Source organism: Ruditapes philippinarum, unplaced genomic scaffold (assembly GCF_026571515.1).
Source record: "Ruditapes philippinarum isolate M1 unplaced genomic scaffold, ASM2657151v2 ctg1366_1_1_1_1, whole genome shotgun sequence".
NCBI classification, from domain to species: domain Eukaryota; kingdom Metazoa; phylum Mollusca; class Bivalvia; order Venerida; family Veneridae; genus Ruditapes; species Ruditapes philippinarum.
The window spans coordinates 84,042-104,069 of record NW_026867297.1 but is presented as its reverse complement, the minus strand read 5'-3'; the positions used below and the strand labels follow the sequence as shown (position 1 = coordinate 104,069).

At 30.4% G+C, this 20,028-nt stretch overlaps 1 protein-coding gene across 14 annotated transcripts in view; it reads right to left on the bottom strand.

The window, feature by feature from the left end:
• Positions 1-1,065: 1,065 nt before the first annotated feature.
• The window catches only part of LOC132735586 (poly(rC)-binding protein 3-like), a 100,592-nt gene continuing 81,629 nt past the window's right edge, over positions 1,066-20,028 (bottom strand). For 7 of the 14 annotated variants that reach the window (XM_060722547.1, XM_060722549.1, XM_060722554.1 and 4 more), the window contains 6 exons: positions 19,374-19,433; positions 18,709-18,750; positions 17,132-17,201; positions 15,820-15,982; positions 15,274-15,393; positions 5,059-11,461 (listed from right to left, as the gene is read on the bottom strand). In XM_060722547.1, coding sequence (XP_060578530.1) covers positions 11,059-11,461; positions 15,274-15,393; positions 15,820-15,982; positions 17,132-17,201; positions 18,709-18,750; positions 19,374-19,433 — 858 coding nt within the window. In that variant the 3' untranslated portion in view covers positions 5,059-11,058. Of the gene's footprint in view, positions 4,223-5,058; positions 11,462-12,994; positions 13,056-15,273; positions 15,394-15,819; positions 15,983-17,131; positions 17,202-18,708; positions 18,751-19,373; positions 19,434-20,028 lie in introns of those variants that run through there. The other 7 variants (XM_060722558.1, XM_060722561.1, XM_060722560.1 and 4 more) reach the window with 6 other exon arrangements.

Below are 20,028 nucleotides of genomic sequence, written 5' to 3'. Positions count from 1 at the left end.
TATACCTATAACCTGTCATTTCAGGTAATTTAACTACAACCTGCCGTTTCAGGTTTTATACCTACAAACTGCCATTTCAGGAAATATACCTACAAACTGCCTTTTCAGGAAATATACGTACAAACTGCCTTTTCAGGAAATATACCTACAACCTGCCATTTTAGGTACTATACCTACAACCTGCCATTCAGATCATATACCTACATCCTGCCATTTCAGATAATATATAATGACCTGCCATTTCTAGTAATATATCTATGACATGCCATTTTAGGTAATATATCTATTATGACATGCAATTTTAGGTAAAATATCTATGATCTGAAATTATCAGGTAATATACCTACAGCCTTTCATTTCAGGTAATATATCTGCAACCTGCTCTTTCAGGTATTGCATAAAAAACCCTCCATTTCAAGGAAAGTAGCACTTCAAATCAGCACATTATTAAGCTCCATTCAAGAATTAAATTTATCCATCAATCACCATACCTGAAGGGTCATCTTAAAAAACATTTTCAAATTCATAAAATAATGATGCAAATGCATCAGATAAAACTTGAAACCATAAGCTCACAAACAGATAAACACATAGCTCCACTGGACCAGGAATGGACACCCTGACAAGTGTTTTCAGAGGATATAGATATAGTAATCACAGCAGGTGTGTTCTCGTGCTTCACAAATTGCTATCTGTGTAATACCAGTATTACACTAAAATTAAGTACATGGAAATATAAGGCGTCCATGACCGGATGGTTATAGTCGTTGACTTCAAACCACTTGTCCCTCACCACAGTTGGTTCAAATCTGGCTTGGGACTTTGAATTATTTCATGTGTAAAGCTTATTCAGCTAGGGTATAGAACATATTTGGTTCTATTCAAGATACTCCTCATGCCAGAAATATTGTAGAGAGGGGCACTTGAGGTTTTCTTCAACCAGTAAAGTTGGAAAATCGCCATATGACATAAATAATGATGGTTTGACTTAAAACCAAACCAAAAATTTAAAATAAAGACAAACCAACAAAAACAATATGGAAACAATTGATAACTCCAACTTCATTTTGTAGTTCTGTAAATTTTATTTAATCTTTATAATTTTGGCAACACATTTATACACGATGATTCTTAAGTCACGATAAATCGTGACCTAATTAAAATACCTGTGAAAAACTGTTCAAAATAACTCTCCTTAACATCTTTATATAAATTATTTACTGTAACATATAGACAACTACGTATTAATGTAAAACATGCAAATCTTGGTCACCATGATTTTCTCATTTTTTAACACAAAAACCCTCTCCTGTATTTTGTGAAATGGAAATTACCCGATTTGAATTTAGACCTGTCCATTATTTGTTAAAGGGATTTGAAATAACAAAATGTTAAAATTTAAAACTAGAGACAGTAATGAGTTTGTTTAACAAACTACTGAACAATCTTTACAAAAAGCTTCATAAAAAAAAAAAATCAACATTTATTTTCCTGCACTAGTTCATTTTTATATAATAATGCCATTTCAAAAACTTTACAAATTATGTAATCAGTAATTTTGAACTTTTGAACCACTTATGATAAAACCATATTAACAAAATTCTGCATGTTACATCTTTAAAAAAAACAGAACGTGCTTGATCATGTGACCAAATGACCTTTAAACATCAAATCACATGACTTCTAAAAATAGAATGAGACATTTAATAAAAACAATCTATGTGCTACTTGTATTTCACACTATCTACAATTTTCTACAAAAATCACAACCTTTTTATAGACTTGCACCTTTAAATGTTCATTGTTTATTTTATCTTCAAGAGTGACATTTCTATAAATATTGATATTTTTGAGTAACTCAACGTTTTTACTATGGTTTTAATTGTATCTTTTGCGATGTTAGTTTGAATGTTAAGTATCAGGTAAACAATGCTGAAGTTGACTTTCTGGAATTACTACAGATTTTTTTAAAGATGATATATTTCTATAAAATAGAATGTCCGAAATTTTGTTTCCTGTTCTTTATAGTGTCAGGAATTTTGTTTCCTGTTCTTTAAATAATGTGACTGCAAAAATAGCAACATTTACAGTATTCAATTTACAAATATTAACAATGAATGACAGCTACTTTCTAAAAAAACATGCAAAATTATGTATACTCAACACTTCACATAGATACCATGAGACCAAAAATACATGTACATAATAAAAAAAAGAACATTTCATGTATTTTTCTTTCAATATGACTATAAAAAAGTGAACGCTTCAAAATAATACCCTTTTATAAAGATTGCACTTTTTACAATGTGATTTAGAAACAAGAAACACGCTGAATAGAGAGTAAAAACTAATACTATAATACAAGACAGACGACTTATTTACGAACAAAATGGTTAAAATGTCTCCTTATAAACAATGTTTGGTATCAAAAAACAATTTTTTATAGCTTTGACTGTGACTAGTTAAAACTGTGAGGTAAAATTTTATTAAATAGACTTCAAAAATTTGTTGGAATAACATTTATGAATGTAAGTGTAGTGTTCAGTTTTCTTATTGCATAATATACTAATGTGAAGTATTATACGTTCAAAAACTATATTCCACTTCAGGAACTTATACATACTTATGAAGAAATTTTTGCGATACAGACTACATTTTATATACTCAATAAGTTAACAGGTCTAGAAAAACGTATATAAATAGGCCTAGTCAAATATATACATGTATATTACTGTATTCATAAATTTATAAACACTTGAGATTAACAAGTTTTATGCTTATTTATGTATAATTTAATTTTGGCATTAAAACAAACAATTTTCAGCACCTTTTACAAATTTAACAATTAAATAAAGGGTACTTTATACAGACAGGTAGGGGAAAAAAATATAAAACAGTCCCAAGTTCTGCAGCTTGGTTTGACAAAGTCAATATATTTTTACACATATTTCATTTTTATTAAAATCCAGACGATTTTTGCTCCTTCATTTTTTTCATGCTTGCAAGTACAAAGGCAATGTAACTTTTTCTTTTGTCTAAATACAGTTCATATCTTTGATAATAACATTTTTTTTGGTTTAAGTCATAGGCTTTTTTTTGGCAACATACATATCTATAGATCAATATTCTGAGTTTACAGAATTTGGATCGTTGCCAAAAGGAAAATGAGTTCATATGTAAAGATACAATGACTTTGTAAGCCCAGCTTCAGATATTTTGTGTTTAAGCCCTGCACTTTTCTAATGCTGTTACCAAGTCACCAAATATTAAACCTTTGTTAATTCTGTCAGCACTGGGTAATCATTTATATATAATGTTTATATAATATAGAAGCAGGTTAATATATATTTTGCCTAATTTCAAGGTTACACAAGTCTAAATTTTTTGTATTTCCATATAGCATTTCTGTAAAGAAATTTACATGAAAATTTTTCATTTATATTGTCATTAACAATACCAGGTAAAAATACTAATCTAGTTTAAAGACTAAGTGAGTTTTTGTCATCAGCCAATGAAAACAATTGTTACATATGAGTTTATCATCAACGAATGAAAACAAGTGTTTCATATGAGTTTATCATCAACCAATGAAAACAAGTGTTACATATATATCACAATAAGGTGAATATATGGGAATATTAATTTTCAAAAATTTATGTACCTGACGACCTTGATAAGCACATGATTTAGAGCAGGGTTTTCAACACAAAAGAACAAATAGGCAAACATGTTATGAGAAGGCAATCACTGTGAGCCTATTAATTTTCAAGACAAATTCATATGTGTGAACTTAAACTTACCATTCATAAATACAAAATATTACTACACCAGTGCGCAAAACTTCATGTTAAAAGTTACACAACAAATATGCCATGAAAATCAATAAAATTACAGCATAAAATGGAAGCTCCCCTATAAGTTAAAAATGTAACACTTCAAAACTGATAAAAATAGAAGTTGGTCACATGATCAAGCACTCATGAGACAACAAATGTGATTGGTCAGCTACGAGCCAATGACGATTGTGCTTACAATAAATGATAGCCAATCAAATGATTGTGTAGGTAGCTGATGTAACACTATATCACACAACTCTGGTCAATTTTTTGAGACCCAACAGCTTTTAATTCCCTATCTCCCATATGTAAAATGTCTAATATGATATTTGGATGTTCGTAGTGCATGTTAGCGTATCCCCATACCGCAAACTTCTGTTGTCACCCTAGAATCAGAAAACAACATTTCACATAATACAAATTAGCTCATTTAAAAATACACATTTCAAACATTTAAATGAAATACAGATACAAGAACATTTAACTTCCACAATTATTCAACTAAAAATATCAATACCTCTGTTTTATTGAAAACATCTTTTTTTTTCAAAATTCATATAAAAGGCTTTTCAAAATACATTTCCTTCTCAGTGTGTAAACAGAAAACTCTTTGACAAGAAATCATTTGGAAAGTTACCCTAAGTATGAATTTCCTATTTTTCAAACTCTTCAGTATTTTTAAGTTGTGTTGGTAAGACAGTGGGTGGGTGGGGGCAGGGCACGGAAGGGTAATTAAGGGTTGTTGGCCTCAAAATTCTGCATTTTGTATTTAAAAATAAATTCAAGCTTACATAGGAAAGTCTTTGTAAAACTATTTTCTCTGAGAAATGCACCACATAATTGATGAAAGAAACTATTCGATGCTTTTTTTCTCCAATGAAATCTCTTTAAATGCTGTAGTAGAGTGCAGAAACATGTGTTAACAAATGATTTTGTTTTCTTTCCTCTTTTTTTTTACTTCAGAGAATAAAAGGCATAATGCCTACTTAACAGGGAAGTAAGTCCTTCCATACATCTTCAGTAATGAAGTGAGAACTTCCCACACTTCCACACTTTGTGTTGATTTATCAAAGTAATGTAATCTCTTGGTGCAACATGATATTGGTACAACAAGATAAATGTAAGAGATAACAAGATGTACTGACATTTATAATTCGTAATGCAATGATATGTTATATTATTCCACATCTTTTTTTTCTTCTTTTTTAAAAAAGTTTATATATTTTTTTTTCTATCTTTTTTTTTTTATTTTTCGAATAAAACAGAGGTATTCTCCTATACAAAAACATGTTTTGATGGTTTAACTCGGTACAGTTGTAACTAGAAATGACCAATGGGCGTAAGTTGATCGATGAGGGTTAGTCACAACTGTGCAGAGATAAACCCTAAAGATATGTTGTACTGGCAGATATTCACATAGAGTATTTGTACTTGTGCACATTGTCTATAAAGCAATATTTGAAATAAAATGGTGATTTTTTTTGCAGAAGTTCTTTGCAAATTGGTGAAAAAAGTAAGTAAATATGTGTTAACTGCATGATGGAAGTTAATGGCCGTTACTGTGTTCCAATCACCCTCGTACAATCACAGTGACATAATATTGATATAGTATAACTATGGTCATTACTATGGTAGGGATCAAACCCCTATATCACTTGGTTGACAGTCAAAACACTGTAACCCCTTAGCAACCTTTTAACTGCCCATTGTTCCATAAATTATAACTCCATTCAGATATCTTGCATGAATTTATATTATAAATGAATTAAACAATAACTTGCACCCCTTTCTTTTTCAAACAACTATACAACCTCCATATTCATATACCATTATTGGTAATCAGCCTTTCATTACTGGCCATTTTGCCGACCCTATCTCTCATAACTGGTCACTTTCTACCTACTCATTTATACCTGGTCACTTCCCCAACACACAAATCACCCCTTTTAAACTGGTAACTTCCACCAACCCTACCCATTTAACTCTGGTCACTTCCCTAACCCTCAAATCATACCTTTCCTTACTGGTCTCTTTCCACACACGACCCTATTAAAACTGGTAATTTCCCTAAACCACAGATCACGCTATCCATGACTGGTCACTTCCCAAACTTAACTGACTTATAAGTTGTCACTTCCCCTACCCACAAATCACACCTTTCATAACTGATCACTTCCCTAAACATACCCACTTATAAATTGTCACTTCCCCAACCCACAAATCACACCTTTCATAACTGGTCACTTCCCCAATGCTACCAACTTGAAACTGGTCATTTCCCTAACCCACAAATCAATACCTTCAAAACTGGTCACTTCCCCCCAACTTTCCTAACCCACAAAGCATGCCTTTAAAACTGGGCACTTCTTCTAACCCTTAAATCATCCTATCCTAACTGGTCACTTCCCAAACCCATATTTTTTCCAATTCACCACAAAAAAAATCACCACAACTTCTTGATGAGTCATTCCATTGCAATTATTGCTTTATAAACAAGGATAAACAACTGTAGTTTAGATTTATACTGGACATTATGAACATGCTTAAACCATGCAAAAAAAGTAATAAGGAATGCAATATATATTTCAATAATCAACATGCATTTTCTTTTATTTTTACAGAACTACTACACACATAACTGGATTTCTAAAATAAATCATAATAGTTATAATAATAATAATAATTATAATAATAAAGATTTCAAGAACAATTCTTGTACACAAATATAATAACCTGACTTAGAAATAGGGACATTATTTCAACAATGTAGCTCAAATGATCATTTGTGATAACAAAAAATCATTTTAAATAACAAACATGAAAAATATTAAAGCTAAAAACAAAAATAATAATAATAATTAAAGCAAAATTAAGTAATACTAATTCTTCTAAAAAAAGGAACATTATTTGGTGATTGCTCAATAACAATGACAAAAAAGGATAATTAATAAACCTAAACAAAAATAATGAACTCAAAGAACTGTTGTTGTACTCAATGATCTTCAATGAACTCAATTAACAATACTTATGAACACTAACAACTAAAATGAAAGTATTGCAACAGTTTAAAATATTGCAATAATAAAACATAAATCAATATTAGATTAATCAATATAAGCTTAAAATTCTTTAAGGTTTATAATGGTAAATAGATGATTTCGAAAGCCGGAAACTAACAAAAGCATCAGCAATTTAATTCCGACTCATTATTTTCAACTTCGTTAAAATGATTGCTTAACTTTTCCAATACATCAAAAATAGAATTTTAAATTCTGACTTTTAAGAAGTTTCTTTTTTTGTGGGACAGGTTTCCTGACAATTAAGCTTGACTAGACAAATAGAATCACTTTAGTATAATGGAAACTTAATGACTAGTTTGTAACATTTCATTTCCCTTCCACAAATGATAACCATGAAAATAAAAACCAAAATTCTGCTCCACCTATGGTAAAAATCACAATAAAATTTCTAAGAACGTAAGGGGTTTTTTTTGGGCGAGGAGTGCCTATCATATTTACAAGTAAAAATATATCATAATTAAATTAGCAGGAGACTGACCAACATATAAATAAAACTGAATAAGTTGCTTTAAGGATTTTAAATAAGGTAAGGGGATTAAGGGATTATAAATTAGTATGGAGACATTAAGTGGAATGTCATTATGATGAAGGGTATATGTAAACAGTACAGCTCCCTGCATATTGTTACCGTAAAAAACATTATTGTGTTCCCAATCATTTTCATACGAATAAAATACAGTCCTCGAGTTTCGGATCATTTTGCAGAATAAATATGGTATGTTATAAAAATACATAGGAATGTTGATAAGACAATTGGGGATTAGTCTGTCTTAAAAATGTAGGAAGATTTGTAAAGTAAAATATCTTATAATATAACTTTACATTTTATTACTTACAAATTATTTCTTACATTACCATATTTGTGTCAAACAGAGTTAAAAAATTTCATGAACTTTTTTGTTTATCTAAAATTTTCCATAGTCTTTAATACTACTGTGAGCAAATGTTGTTTCTTTGGTCAAATTCATAGGAAAATGAATGCAAGTTTTCAGCCTTGACCTTTTAAACATGAACCTTTTCTGGTTAGAAATAAAACTTTGTGACTTACACCAACATTTATTAAATATCCAGATTTTATGAAATAATTTATGAAACAATTTATGAAACCTATTTCTTTTAAATACATAAACAAGATAATGAAATTCATATTAAATAAAAAAATACTGTATTTTATTGTCAATTATGGTACATTTAATTATGGATTTCGGTAATTATCTCTGTCTTTGGGTACATTATTATGCATTTGTGTATATCTTGATAAAATGAGACAGCTGATTCTATTATGGTATATCTTTTTTTCTTTGTGTCCTAAAACAAATTCATTCAACCAACTTCCACAGATTGTCAATTTACATGAATATTCCGTTGAATACCATTCAATAGAACAATGTAAATAGTTAGTACAGGACCTGGATAAGTACTATACATGAATTAAAATGGCTCTTACTAACATCAAATGATTCCTCGATAAAATTATGTCATTGCAATTAATTTCTTTCTAAGAATGAGGTCAAGTGATCATCACGTTGATAAAAAGACAATAAAAACATTTTAGAGATCAATATACACATAAACTGACACCAAATTTTCACCCAATGAAGTTTTGCCAACTTATTTCAAAAGAAAAGAAAAGAATTTCGAAAAAAAAAAAGAAGAAATTTTTATTCCACATTTTTCAATGAAATTTTAAGCGTTAATATTTTCACAAGTCACAAAGACAAAATTATAACTATTAAATACAAACCAATCTGATATTTATATCCCTTTAGTAAAGTTAAAAATGCATTTATTAAAAATATTGTACCTGACATTTTGAGAAAATACAGTAATTTTTACTGTTTAAATGACTGATATAGAACTCTTAATACTTCTGCTTGAAATTTCCTTTCTTTTCAAATAAATCATCAAAATAAGTTGAAGATGGCATACATGTGACTTCATTAAATTCAACATTTATCAAATCTTATTTTTCTCCCCTTTAACCTCTTCCAAATTACCTCCCTTTAGTTCATGATAATGGTCTTCTATGCCAGACTGTGAAATTACATGAAATGTAAAAATGGAGAAAAAAAAGAAAGATAATAAACTGCCATTGTAAACATACAGCCCCAAAACTGGTGGGATTAAAAATTCAACAATAATGAACAAAATATTAAAAATTCAAATGCAAATTTAGACTTTAATAGCAAGCAACATGAAAAAAATCACCTTCATTTAAAATCAAGTCCATATTCTTATTTCAGAAAAAAAAAAATAAAAAAAAATATTTAACATTTTAATATTTTTATTTAGACAAAAAATGTATGTTAAATAACTATTAACAGCATAGTTTAATTAAATTCAGATGGGAAAAAAACCAACAAGGCATAAAGTTATACACTAAAATCTATATACTGTACATAAATATTAAAGACATTTCTAATAAAAATGAGCCAATTGAAAAATTTAAAAATGGTTTTTGAAAAAACAAACAAGAAAAAAAATGAAAAGAAAAATGACACAACAAGAATCATGGGTAAATTGTTACATAAATGAGCCGCGTCATGTCAAAACCAACATAATGGGTTTGCGACCAGCATGGATCCAGACCAGCCTGCGCATCCTTGCAGTCTGATCAGGATCCATGCTGTTCGCTTACCAACCCTATTACAAGTACAGAAACTGATCGCAAACCCACTATGTTGGTTTTGTCGTGACACGGCTCATATAAACCTCTTATTTAAATATAAACTGGATATGTGTATCACATGATCTTGATGCTAGCAAGAAATTGTACAATTATTACAAACAATATTGGAGGTAACATATCCCCCTGACAAAGGCCACCAGTTGTATTTAAGTTTGTAAATATTGTCTTCGGCACATGCTCTCTTTTTATGTCAAAGATTTAAAAATTTTGATACTCTAAAATTATTTTTATCACTTTTTTGGAATTTGTCATCATTATTAATAACGTTTTTAATAACCAAGTCAGTAGGGGGGAAAAGAACAAGGATAAAAAGCACTGTTTGCTCGTGAAAGTGCATATTTTTCCTTATAGATTTATCAAATTATTAAAAAAAAAAGAAACACCGCTAAACACTGTATCAAGTGTCATTTTCAATTTCATATAACTATCTTTACAAAGTATTGTTAATGTTTTCTTGGAGAACATGTGCTTATCACAATTTTTACAAACTAATTAGAATTATGTACACAGCACATTTAATCATTATAGAATATAAGACACACATTTTGTGTACCCACATACAGAAATAATCCAATGTATGAACAAAGTGGGGTGATCATTGCACCAAGGCCTATGTAGCTATGTACATAAAATGAAAAAAAAAAGATAACACAATTTAAAACCAATCAAATTCAAGATCTGAAGTAAATCATCTTTTAATAACAATTTAATTTCTATCAATCAATTGCAAGATTTAAAATAAAAATATGATTATTTTATATGTTAACCAATTAAATTCAAGATTAGTAAACAATAATCAAATAATCTAACTTCTATCAATCAGTTGCAAGATTTCAATAAAATATGATCATTTTCAAGATTCAGTAGACGATAATGTAGGAGCATTTGAATTTCAACCAATCAAATTCAAGCTCTTTATCAAATATTTTTGTGAAATTGAAATTTTAACCAATCAAATTTTAAGATGCTCTGACAACTTCATGAGTGCAGGATATGAAACACAAGAACTTGTCAATGATTGACTGCATCATTAACAGATTCACTAATTATCTTTATAAAATCTACAAAAAAACAGAATTTTTCATCAACCAAATCTGCTGCCATTTTTATTCCAGTATAAATCATCATTACACTGTAATGTTTTCTTACGATCAAGACACCTAAAGGTAAAAAGGTGAATGAAAACATCGCCTTGATTTTTCAACAAAAAAACATAACGATTAATCACAAAATGAACACTTATTGGGTGCTCTATACAACTGAAAGCGAAACTAAAAGAACATTCAGGGGTGTCGTGAAAAAAAATAATAATAAAAAGATCGATGACTAATGTATAACAAATTTCTGAATATGCGGGTACACAAAATATGTTTTTATACAGAATTTAAGCAACCAAATATATAAATATAAATCTATTTCTATTTAACATAACCAGCACATATAAAAGTCAATGTTAGTAGGGTGCAAATTTTGGCGAGCCGGTTTTCACTGCTGCCATGCCCAGACGCACTTTTCCGGTAAAATTAGAAGCTGGTTGTGGTCCCGGCTGGGGGACTCCCCCAGCCATCAATAAAGGGTCCATAAATTGAAAATTCAACCCATTTATGCTATTCAAGCCATTAATGCCGTTAAAAGAAGACAAATTTGCCGGCATTGCACTGAGTCCATTCATCCCCATAAGCTGAAGTGGCTTCATCGCTGGAATGGTTAACGACATCGGCATTGGAGTTGCTTGATGGGATACTGTTGGTGGTGCCATAGAAGTCACTGGACTCACAGACGTGGGGCTCACAGTACTCGTAGGGGACGTAGCAGCGGAGTTAGGATCTAGGACAAGAGTCTTATGTAATTCCATGCTGTAGAAAAAAAAACGGGATGGGAAAAGTATTAGACAGATGGATAAACAGTAACCACAAACCTCGTGCAGGCAAATAAAAAACAGGACTAGGAAATACAACTGCAAGGCTGTGAACTCAATCACTATAAGAGATTGAATAGCATTACATTTGTAATTCCATAAAATACACCACTCCAAGAAAAAATCCCCAAACAGTTAAAGCAAACATCAATTAAGTGTTTAGAAAGGATCGAATTCCATTAAATTGACTTGCAGATTCTACTTTCCAAATGGAAAGTAAAGTTAAAAATATTATATTTTTTTTATAAATATGTAATTTTGTTCATAATTTGTTTGCTTTTATTCGTTTGTGGGATTTTTTATATCTTGGGGTAGGTAAATGAAGGTGTTTAGGAAGTAACAACTAAAGACATCGATTTGGATTGTGTTGGTCTATTCATACGACAGTGCTGATTACGGAATCTGAATTATCAACTAAACCTTGCTGTGAAAAATATCTTTTTTTATTATACAAATATATATAAATATACGATACACAGAACACAAGCAAACTTTTTAAATGGCCGGGAGACTAAGGAAAATAAGGACCGCTGATAAGCTTTCACAACTGAGGAATCCACCGTTGATATTTTCTAAAAATTATCTTTTTACCTATAATTTCAATCTTATTTAATATGACGCCTTAAGAGTCTTCCTGGCATATCATTTAACAATGAAATGATAAAAAATTTATAAAATTGATTCTCTTAGAAAAATGAATTTTCGAGTCGCGATGCCTACATATTTGAACTCCTTTACATAAAATATACAATTTTCATAACCTATAAGGATAGCAAAATCAACTAGTTTTAATTCATATACAAGCTGATAATAATGAGAAAGCAGGTGTATTTTCTCTTGTAAAATCTGACAGAAATTGAAATTTCATATTCTAAAGTGGTTTTTTTTTCTTAATGAAAAATATCAAATTTGTAGGCATGCTTTTTCCAAAAGCAAAAATTACTATATGAGATAAACTTGATGCGATATTAAAGGATGATCTATTTTTCTAATATTTTCATCTTTTACCATTATAGTTTGATTGTTTTACTGTGTCTGTTTTTTTTTGTGAACAGGAATATATTCTGAATGCATGCCTTTGTCAATCACTAAACACCAACATTTGGACATCTGGCTAACCAATGTCAAAAGATGCTTGCCTTTTTATGCATTACCCCACCCATATTACTCAAAATACTTGTAAACAAATTAAAGTTTTGGAGAGAAAATCTAAAATATTGCCAAAGAAAAAGTAAAAGAAATTTTTTTTTTTACAGAAGCAGACGTAAATTCAAATTTTAGGCGGGAAAATGCAAACATCTTTCTTTGTGGCTGCCATGGGAACACATGAGTATACTCAACTTAACCATTAGTTAATCTGTTGGGATTGAGGGTTGTCACTACTTAAACACATAGGAATGTACATGTCTTGTTCCAGTTAAGTATACTCGTGTGGAAAAAAAGAACGTATCAATAAGAATAAAACTACAACCTGTATGCTCCAATTTTCAATTTTCAGTCAAGAATTAGTAAGGACATAAGTGGCACATATACTGTAAAGGCAATAAAAACACAACTTAAAGTTGCTGATATAACCATCCTCCATTTATATTATTTAATATAAATTTACCATTTTCCCTTCATTTCAGTTTCTTAGATAATCATGAAACATATGAAATAACCCAAAGTAAATTAATTACAGGAAAGATACATCTGGATGACCTTAAAGCGTTTGTAATATCATAATAAATTTACCGCCCATTTAAAATCTGCTTCTTTCGAAGTAAAACTAGACAAAGAAGTGGTTAAGTTTAAAAAGGAATTTCCCCAGTCGCGCTTCAATGTAATACTGCAATATAAAAGTTAAAAACATTGTTGTACTGAACCCACTATTATTAAAACACCCCCAATTTTTGTATATTTGACTTGACCTGTTATGAATTTAGAATGTTCCATTGTCATTTTAAGGTGTCCCAACATCAAAATCTTTAAATTGAGCAACTAACAGAAAACACATATGTGTAGGCTTTACCAGACTTTATACCGGTGGCATAGACAAGTCATAATCATCCCTGGCATTCAAAGTTTTATATTAAAACTCGAAACTCTTTTCAGCCATACATTTCCAATGCAGTCCGATACATAACTTAAAAGCAAAGTAACCAAGATGGTCGAAAAAAGAAACAGTTCGAAAGTAAACCTGAATTTTGCCAGATTTAGTGCAAACAAACTAAATTTATTACTAAAGTACCACAAAAAATAAGATATAAGCCATTAATGCAGTGAGTGTCATAAAATCTGACAAATACAATGTAAAATTTTTTGTCATGCATACTTTAGAAATACAACCAGATTATTATCAATACTGAGTTAAAAGTCAACATGCAGAAAATATACCAACAAACATTTTAATTTTTGGCTCATAAAAAATATTAGCTTATTCCCCAACTTAACTTTTATTTATGCCGAAAAATCAAAAAATGTCACACTTTAAATTTTCTTCTCCCACCCCCCAACACCATTGAATCTAAAATTTTCGGATTTCAATGTTTAAATTTCAGTTCAATAAAATTTTAAAGCACCTTAATGATAAAAAATACAACAAAAATTACATTTTCACAATTCCTCACAAAGTAGTTCTATTTATATTCACAAATATAGTTGGTTTACTTCAATTTACTTGATGCACCCCTCCCCCCCTTCCCCCCCAAAAAACCCACAAAAATACCCTTGTCTGCCCTAAACCTATAAATAAATTAAACTAGCTTTCATCCCTCCAAATATCGGCAATAATCTGCATGTTGACTTTAAAGTTGGACTATAATACACACACTGCGATAATTCTAGACCAATATAGTTTTGCTGGTTATTGTTTGATAAAGGAAAACGAAGCAAGGATCTAGAAACTAATTGCCAAATTAGTTCCTTCCACAGTTTTTCATCAATTTAAAAAAACTAATAGACGCTCCCCACATAAAAAAGACACCCCCCCACCCACATTTCCCAAAACTTTTCAGTCTAAATGATTTGTAAAGAGTAAGTTTTTTTATGTATAACAAATTGAAATTTAGTATCTGAAAAGTAACTGAGAGAAAAAAAATCCTGTGGAAGGAGATGTTATTATTTATTCAAACAACTTTACAAAAGCACAAAAGGCAGTTGCTTCCCCTGCGAGAGCTGGCTCCCAACACTTCTGCTTGAGTTAACTCCCCTGCTTATAAGAAACATAAGGCCGGAGAGACAAATTCCTGACACGTCTGACAGAGTTAACTCCCTTGCTTAAAATTCACAAAGAGAGGTTACTCTTGGCAAAAATAATAATTGTACTATCTTATAATAAATTAATGATGTGTCAAAATTTAAATGGCCCGAAAATTTCACAGCTTTGATGACAACAGTTTTTTGCTATCTCAAATATGTACATTTTCTCCAAAATACTGAGAATAAGGGGAGGTCCATTTTAAAATCTTGAAACACCATTTTATCAATAAAACTAAAATATATATAAAACGTAAGACAAAACAAGACTATACAACTTGCTTTGTCTTATACAATAGTCCATACAAACTGAGTTGTTTTTTTTTAAAATAGATATATTTATGTTCAGAAATTTTTTTCCGATTTTGTTTTATTTTTTATCTCGGATTAAACATTCAAACTTACAATAATAATAGAATAATGGTTATTTTTTGTCATAACCAAAAGGATTTTAGTCAGTTTGTATAGATTTTAACTTTTTTTTGTCTCGTATTGTATTATTGCTACACTTACCTGGTGTTTATTAAGTACTGAGCCATGCCAATAGTTTCCGGAGTTCCGGTTATTGTAACTTTTCGATCGGGACAACCCTCTTCTGCGTTGGAAATTTTTATATTAGCACCTGATATCTGTCTGTAAATAGGGAGCAGAAAAAAAAATTATTATCATTACACATAACATTTCTGATCTTTTTTTCCAGCCATGTTTTTTCTACTGCATTAACTAAAGAACAGTATTACATACCAAACAAAAAACTTTAATTCTTTATATTTTACATAAACACTTGCCATAATGTACAATTTTACATAAATTCACTTCTTGGCAAACAGGAAGAACTGTTTTTACAGGACAAAAAGTTTATTGCCATTAACTACTTGAAGCTTCTAGAATTTATGGTTTTAACTAGTAATGGGAAAATAGTTGAAAACTAACGCTGCAATGGCACATCAGGCCTATTAACTCCTTAACAGGTAACCTTGTCTTTTATCCAACGACCATAATACATGACTGTGTCGACCTTAATAATTAGTACAGTAAAAGTTAAGGGCAGGGTCGTACCTAATCTCGTTGATTTTCTGTCCTCCCCTGCCAATAATACATCCAATGAGATCGTTAGGTATATTCATTTCGTGTGTCTGTTGACCATTTGGTGTTGCAATTGGCCCGTTCTGTAAAGGTCGTTGCTGAAATGGGATGGGAGCGTACCCTGGGGCTGCTGATACTAAAAATAAAAGTTCAAAATAAAATATCAAAGTGTGTCTCTTTTTCCCCCTTGTATTTTTGGTTCTCAAGAAATATTGTATGTTTTCAGTATTGTTTGATTCCGAGCTCCTCCCTAATTCATGGATTAAGGATAACAGCCAAGAGCTTTGATCCGAATCTGTATATTATGCAATTCCTCAAAACACAAAACAACTAAAATCACAAGCTTTAATACTCGATCAAAAATACATTTGAGCTTAAGGCTCGAAAAAAATTTATGCCGCACACTGTATCCACATCCTTTTTACATAAGTGTAAAATCTACAGATGCTTTTACACAGTGAAAATATTTCTTTGTTAGTCCTATCCAAAAAACACCTTCATCTTAAACATATGTAGCTTAATTCCATCTGTGCCAAAAAAAAAGAATATGAAACCAAACTGAAAGCATTAACAACAAAACATTTGCTTCTCGTCTTCAATTTAAAAAGGAATCAAGTAATTAGAGAAATGTTTGCACAACAAGACTTTTAAGTGATACTTGTAAACAAAACAGTTTATACCACCTTGGATGCAATATTATTTCCATGCCACCTGACCAAAAATTAATTTATTTAGCAGCTGCATGTTTACGACTTCATAGATTATTGTTGAATAAATACAACATGTTTACCAACAACCCCCTCCCCCCCACAAAAACAAATCATTATTTACGTTATAACTAATCTAATCCCAATTATTTTCACATACATATTGGAATTTACTTGATTGGCATTTTTTATGAATTCGGTTGGGTTTTATGTTGCACTAACACAGTAGAAGTCATATCTCAACTTCCTAGGTTTACTTATCGAAGAAGACCTCCATTAACTCAGGTTTGAATTGGCACCCAAGTAGAACCACCAACATTCTGTAAGCTAGCTGGATAGCTTCTTAACAAGAAAGAATCAAAAGTCCCTTGCAGGATTTGAACAAACAATGGCTAGAAGCAGACGGTTCGAAGTATATGACCTTAACCACTCAGCTGCAGATTGACATTTTCATAACACATGTAGCACAGCATGGTTGAAATATCCAAACTTTATTTCTTAATTTCTAATTTTTTTTACATTTACCAAAAGAAAGATCTTTTTGCCGCTAAAATTTAAAAAAAAAAAAATTCTGGTACCTGGCAAGTATGCTGTTGGCGGCATCATGGGAACCGGCTGTCCTAATGACATCTGATTTAACTTGTTCAACTGAAATGAAGGATAAATAGTATATTTCATAATCTTCAAGATGGTGCTTAACATATAAAAAGAACTGAAATATATGTTCTTTGTTCTGTAAAATCATCTTACATAAAACCATGTCAGTTAAAAGTATCTAAAATTAAATTAAAATATGATAAATGATTATTCCATTAAAGAGAACAGATAAAATCACATTAATGCGATAAACCTATTCCAAATAAAGTATAACTGAAAAAGAAATAATCATGTAAAAATAAAATATATTAGAAATTTTTTTTCAGGTATGTTTTTTTTTCCTTTCGCAACATTTGCGCAAAAATTACTTCTGTTTCACAACATTTACTTTTCCACGATATTTATGTAAGAAAAAAGGTTGACAAAATACAATGTTCAAAAAGGGGGCTGTGAAGCATTCTGTAGAAAGTTGGGGATTTCAAAAGAGAAAAGGAAGAACATTGAAAAGATCACTTATTGGGTAGGGGCGGGATTTATGTTCTACACTAGCGCCACATGGCAACCAATTCTACGAGGAGTAAAAAGTTTGGTTCCAGTTGTAGAAGCAGGGTCTGGTGTAACAAAACTAAAACTGAAAACTTAAATACATACATATGTGTAATGTTTGTTTTAGCCATGCCAGTACAAAAAAAAATCAATAATGTAAGCAAATATTACATGTTATGAATTCTATTTTCATTATGAGTAAATTAAGCTCTTTTCTGATACACAATACTATGCCAATTCAAACAAAAAAAAATTGACTCAACTTTTCGAAACATGTCAAAACTGAAATTAATCGCAAGGTAATTATATAGAAGCAAATTGGGCAAAACAGAAATACTGACTGACATAAATCTTGGCATGTGGTTCTAAATCCCTTCCTTGTTCACTTAGTTTGACTTAAATCTTTTTAAAATTGGGAGCTTAATGGACCAGACATTAATATTTGCTCATTTCTCTCATCATAATAATTTCATGGTTCTTCTGAAGCCTAAAGTCTTTTTTGTCTTATTTCATTTTAACCTATATTTGGTTTTGAACATGTATTCATGTCACATTATATTTACAAATCAGTGTTATGCTAGACCCATATGCTTATTCTATCTATATTTTTAACAGGTCATCTGACATACATTTAGAGTCTAACAGGAGAAAACATAAAAATGAAAAAGACAATCACACAAACATGTATCTAGCCATCCCAACCAACCAATCACAAGCAATATATTTACGTATCACATTGTTAATGAATAATGACCCTCCCTTTGAATACCCAACGTTAAACGAAAGGAGTTAGACATCTGGGTTAGAATGGAACACTGAGCACAATAAACACGAGGTAATCTCGACATGGGGGAGTTTTTAATGACAATTTCAAGACTAAAAATAGCAACATTTCTGTCAAAAAAAAATAATCCTGGTAGTTATTAGAAGCTTGCACAGTGAGAAGAGAACAAATTCAACCTGGATATTTTCACGCAAAAAAATAATAATTTGGGGTGGCGGCCGTATTTACCGTATACCCGTAGGGCTCCTGGGGGCAGTTACACCAGACCTGCTAAAAATAACACGGAACACAAACTTTTATAATGCTTATAAAGAGTTTACAATGATGGTAGGTAAATAAGAAAAAAACATGTCGCATAGATACTGTAAGAAGAAGTGTACAAATATTTGCAACCAATTTTACAATTCCTTTTACCCATTTTGTGAAATCATTTATGTTTGCACAGCAGTTTTTGAGCACAATTATTTTTTCTCTCTCAACTCTCTTTAAATTTTCTTGTAAGTCATACTGTTTTCCTTTACTATAACTTAGATAAAAGCAAACTAACCAACTTAATTGTTTAATTTATATAATAAGCAATATTTTCACCCATATATCCACTCACCCCAAACCCCCAAATAACAACAACAACATATGTCACACCTTTTTGACACGGACTATTATTAGTCACATGGAAATCATCAATCTCTGATCAATCAAGACTGTGACTTTTAAATGAATATTTACTGATTAATTTAATTTGGCTTAACACTATGTTTCAACTTTGCTTCAAATTTGAAATAAAAAATAACAGAAATTGGCTTAATGCCAAAAAAAAAAACGCCCACACTGCAATGTAGCAAGTGAATGATTCCACAATATAATACAATAAAGGAGTAGGATGAAATGTTTACTTGTTTCATAGCGATGAGGCGACTATCATACAACGAGTCCATCATTTTAGCATGACCAAACTGTAATATGAATTGAAAAAACAAAACCCGCTTTAAATATGGATTTGTTTTCTCTCGCTCAAATCAAATGTGTTTCTTTTTTCTTTGTTTTTTTTTTCATTTTTGTAATACATGTGTTGTATATAAATATAATTTTCATAATTAAAATTTACCTGCATGATTGTGGATGATTATAAGATATAAAATCTTTTCCAAAAACAAATACATTTTTTAATTTGTGTTAAAAATAGTACTATATTTCTAGGTTATTAGTTGAACAAAAGATGCCAGAGATGTAAAGAAATATTCAATTTTAAAAAGTAACCAATCAGAAGCCTTGATAGAAATCACCAATCAAAAGAATTGAAACAACAGTGATAACAACTAACCAATCAGGTACATTGTAACAAACTGTTGTTAAAATTTAGAAAAAGTAATAACAATAATATGCATGAAAGAAATTTTTTTCTGGTATAATTTTACTCCTTCAAATACTTTCTAATATTATATCTAATATCTAATATTTTCCGTATTATTTATTTCTAACATCTCTGTGTTTTGTAAAATCATTTTTTTTCTCAGGCAAACTGTGGAAAAAGTGGAATTTCTTTCATAT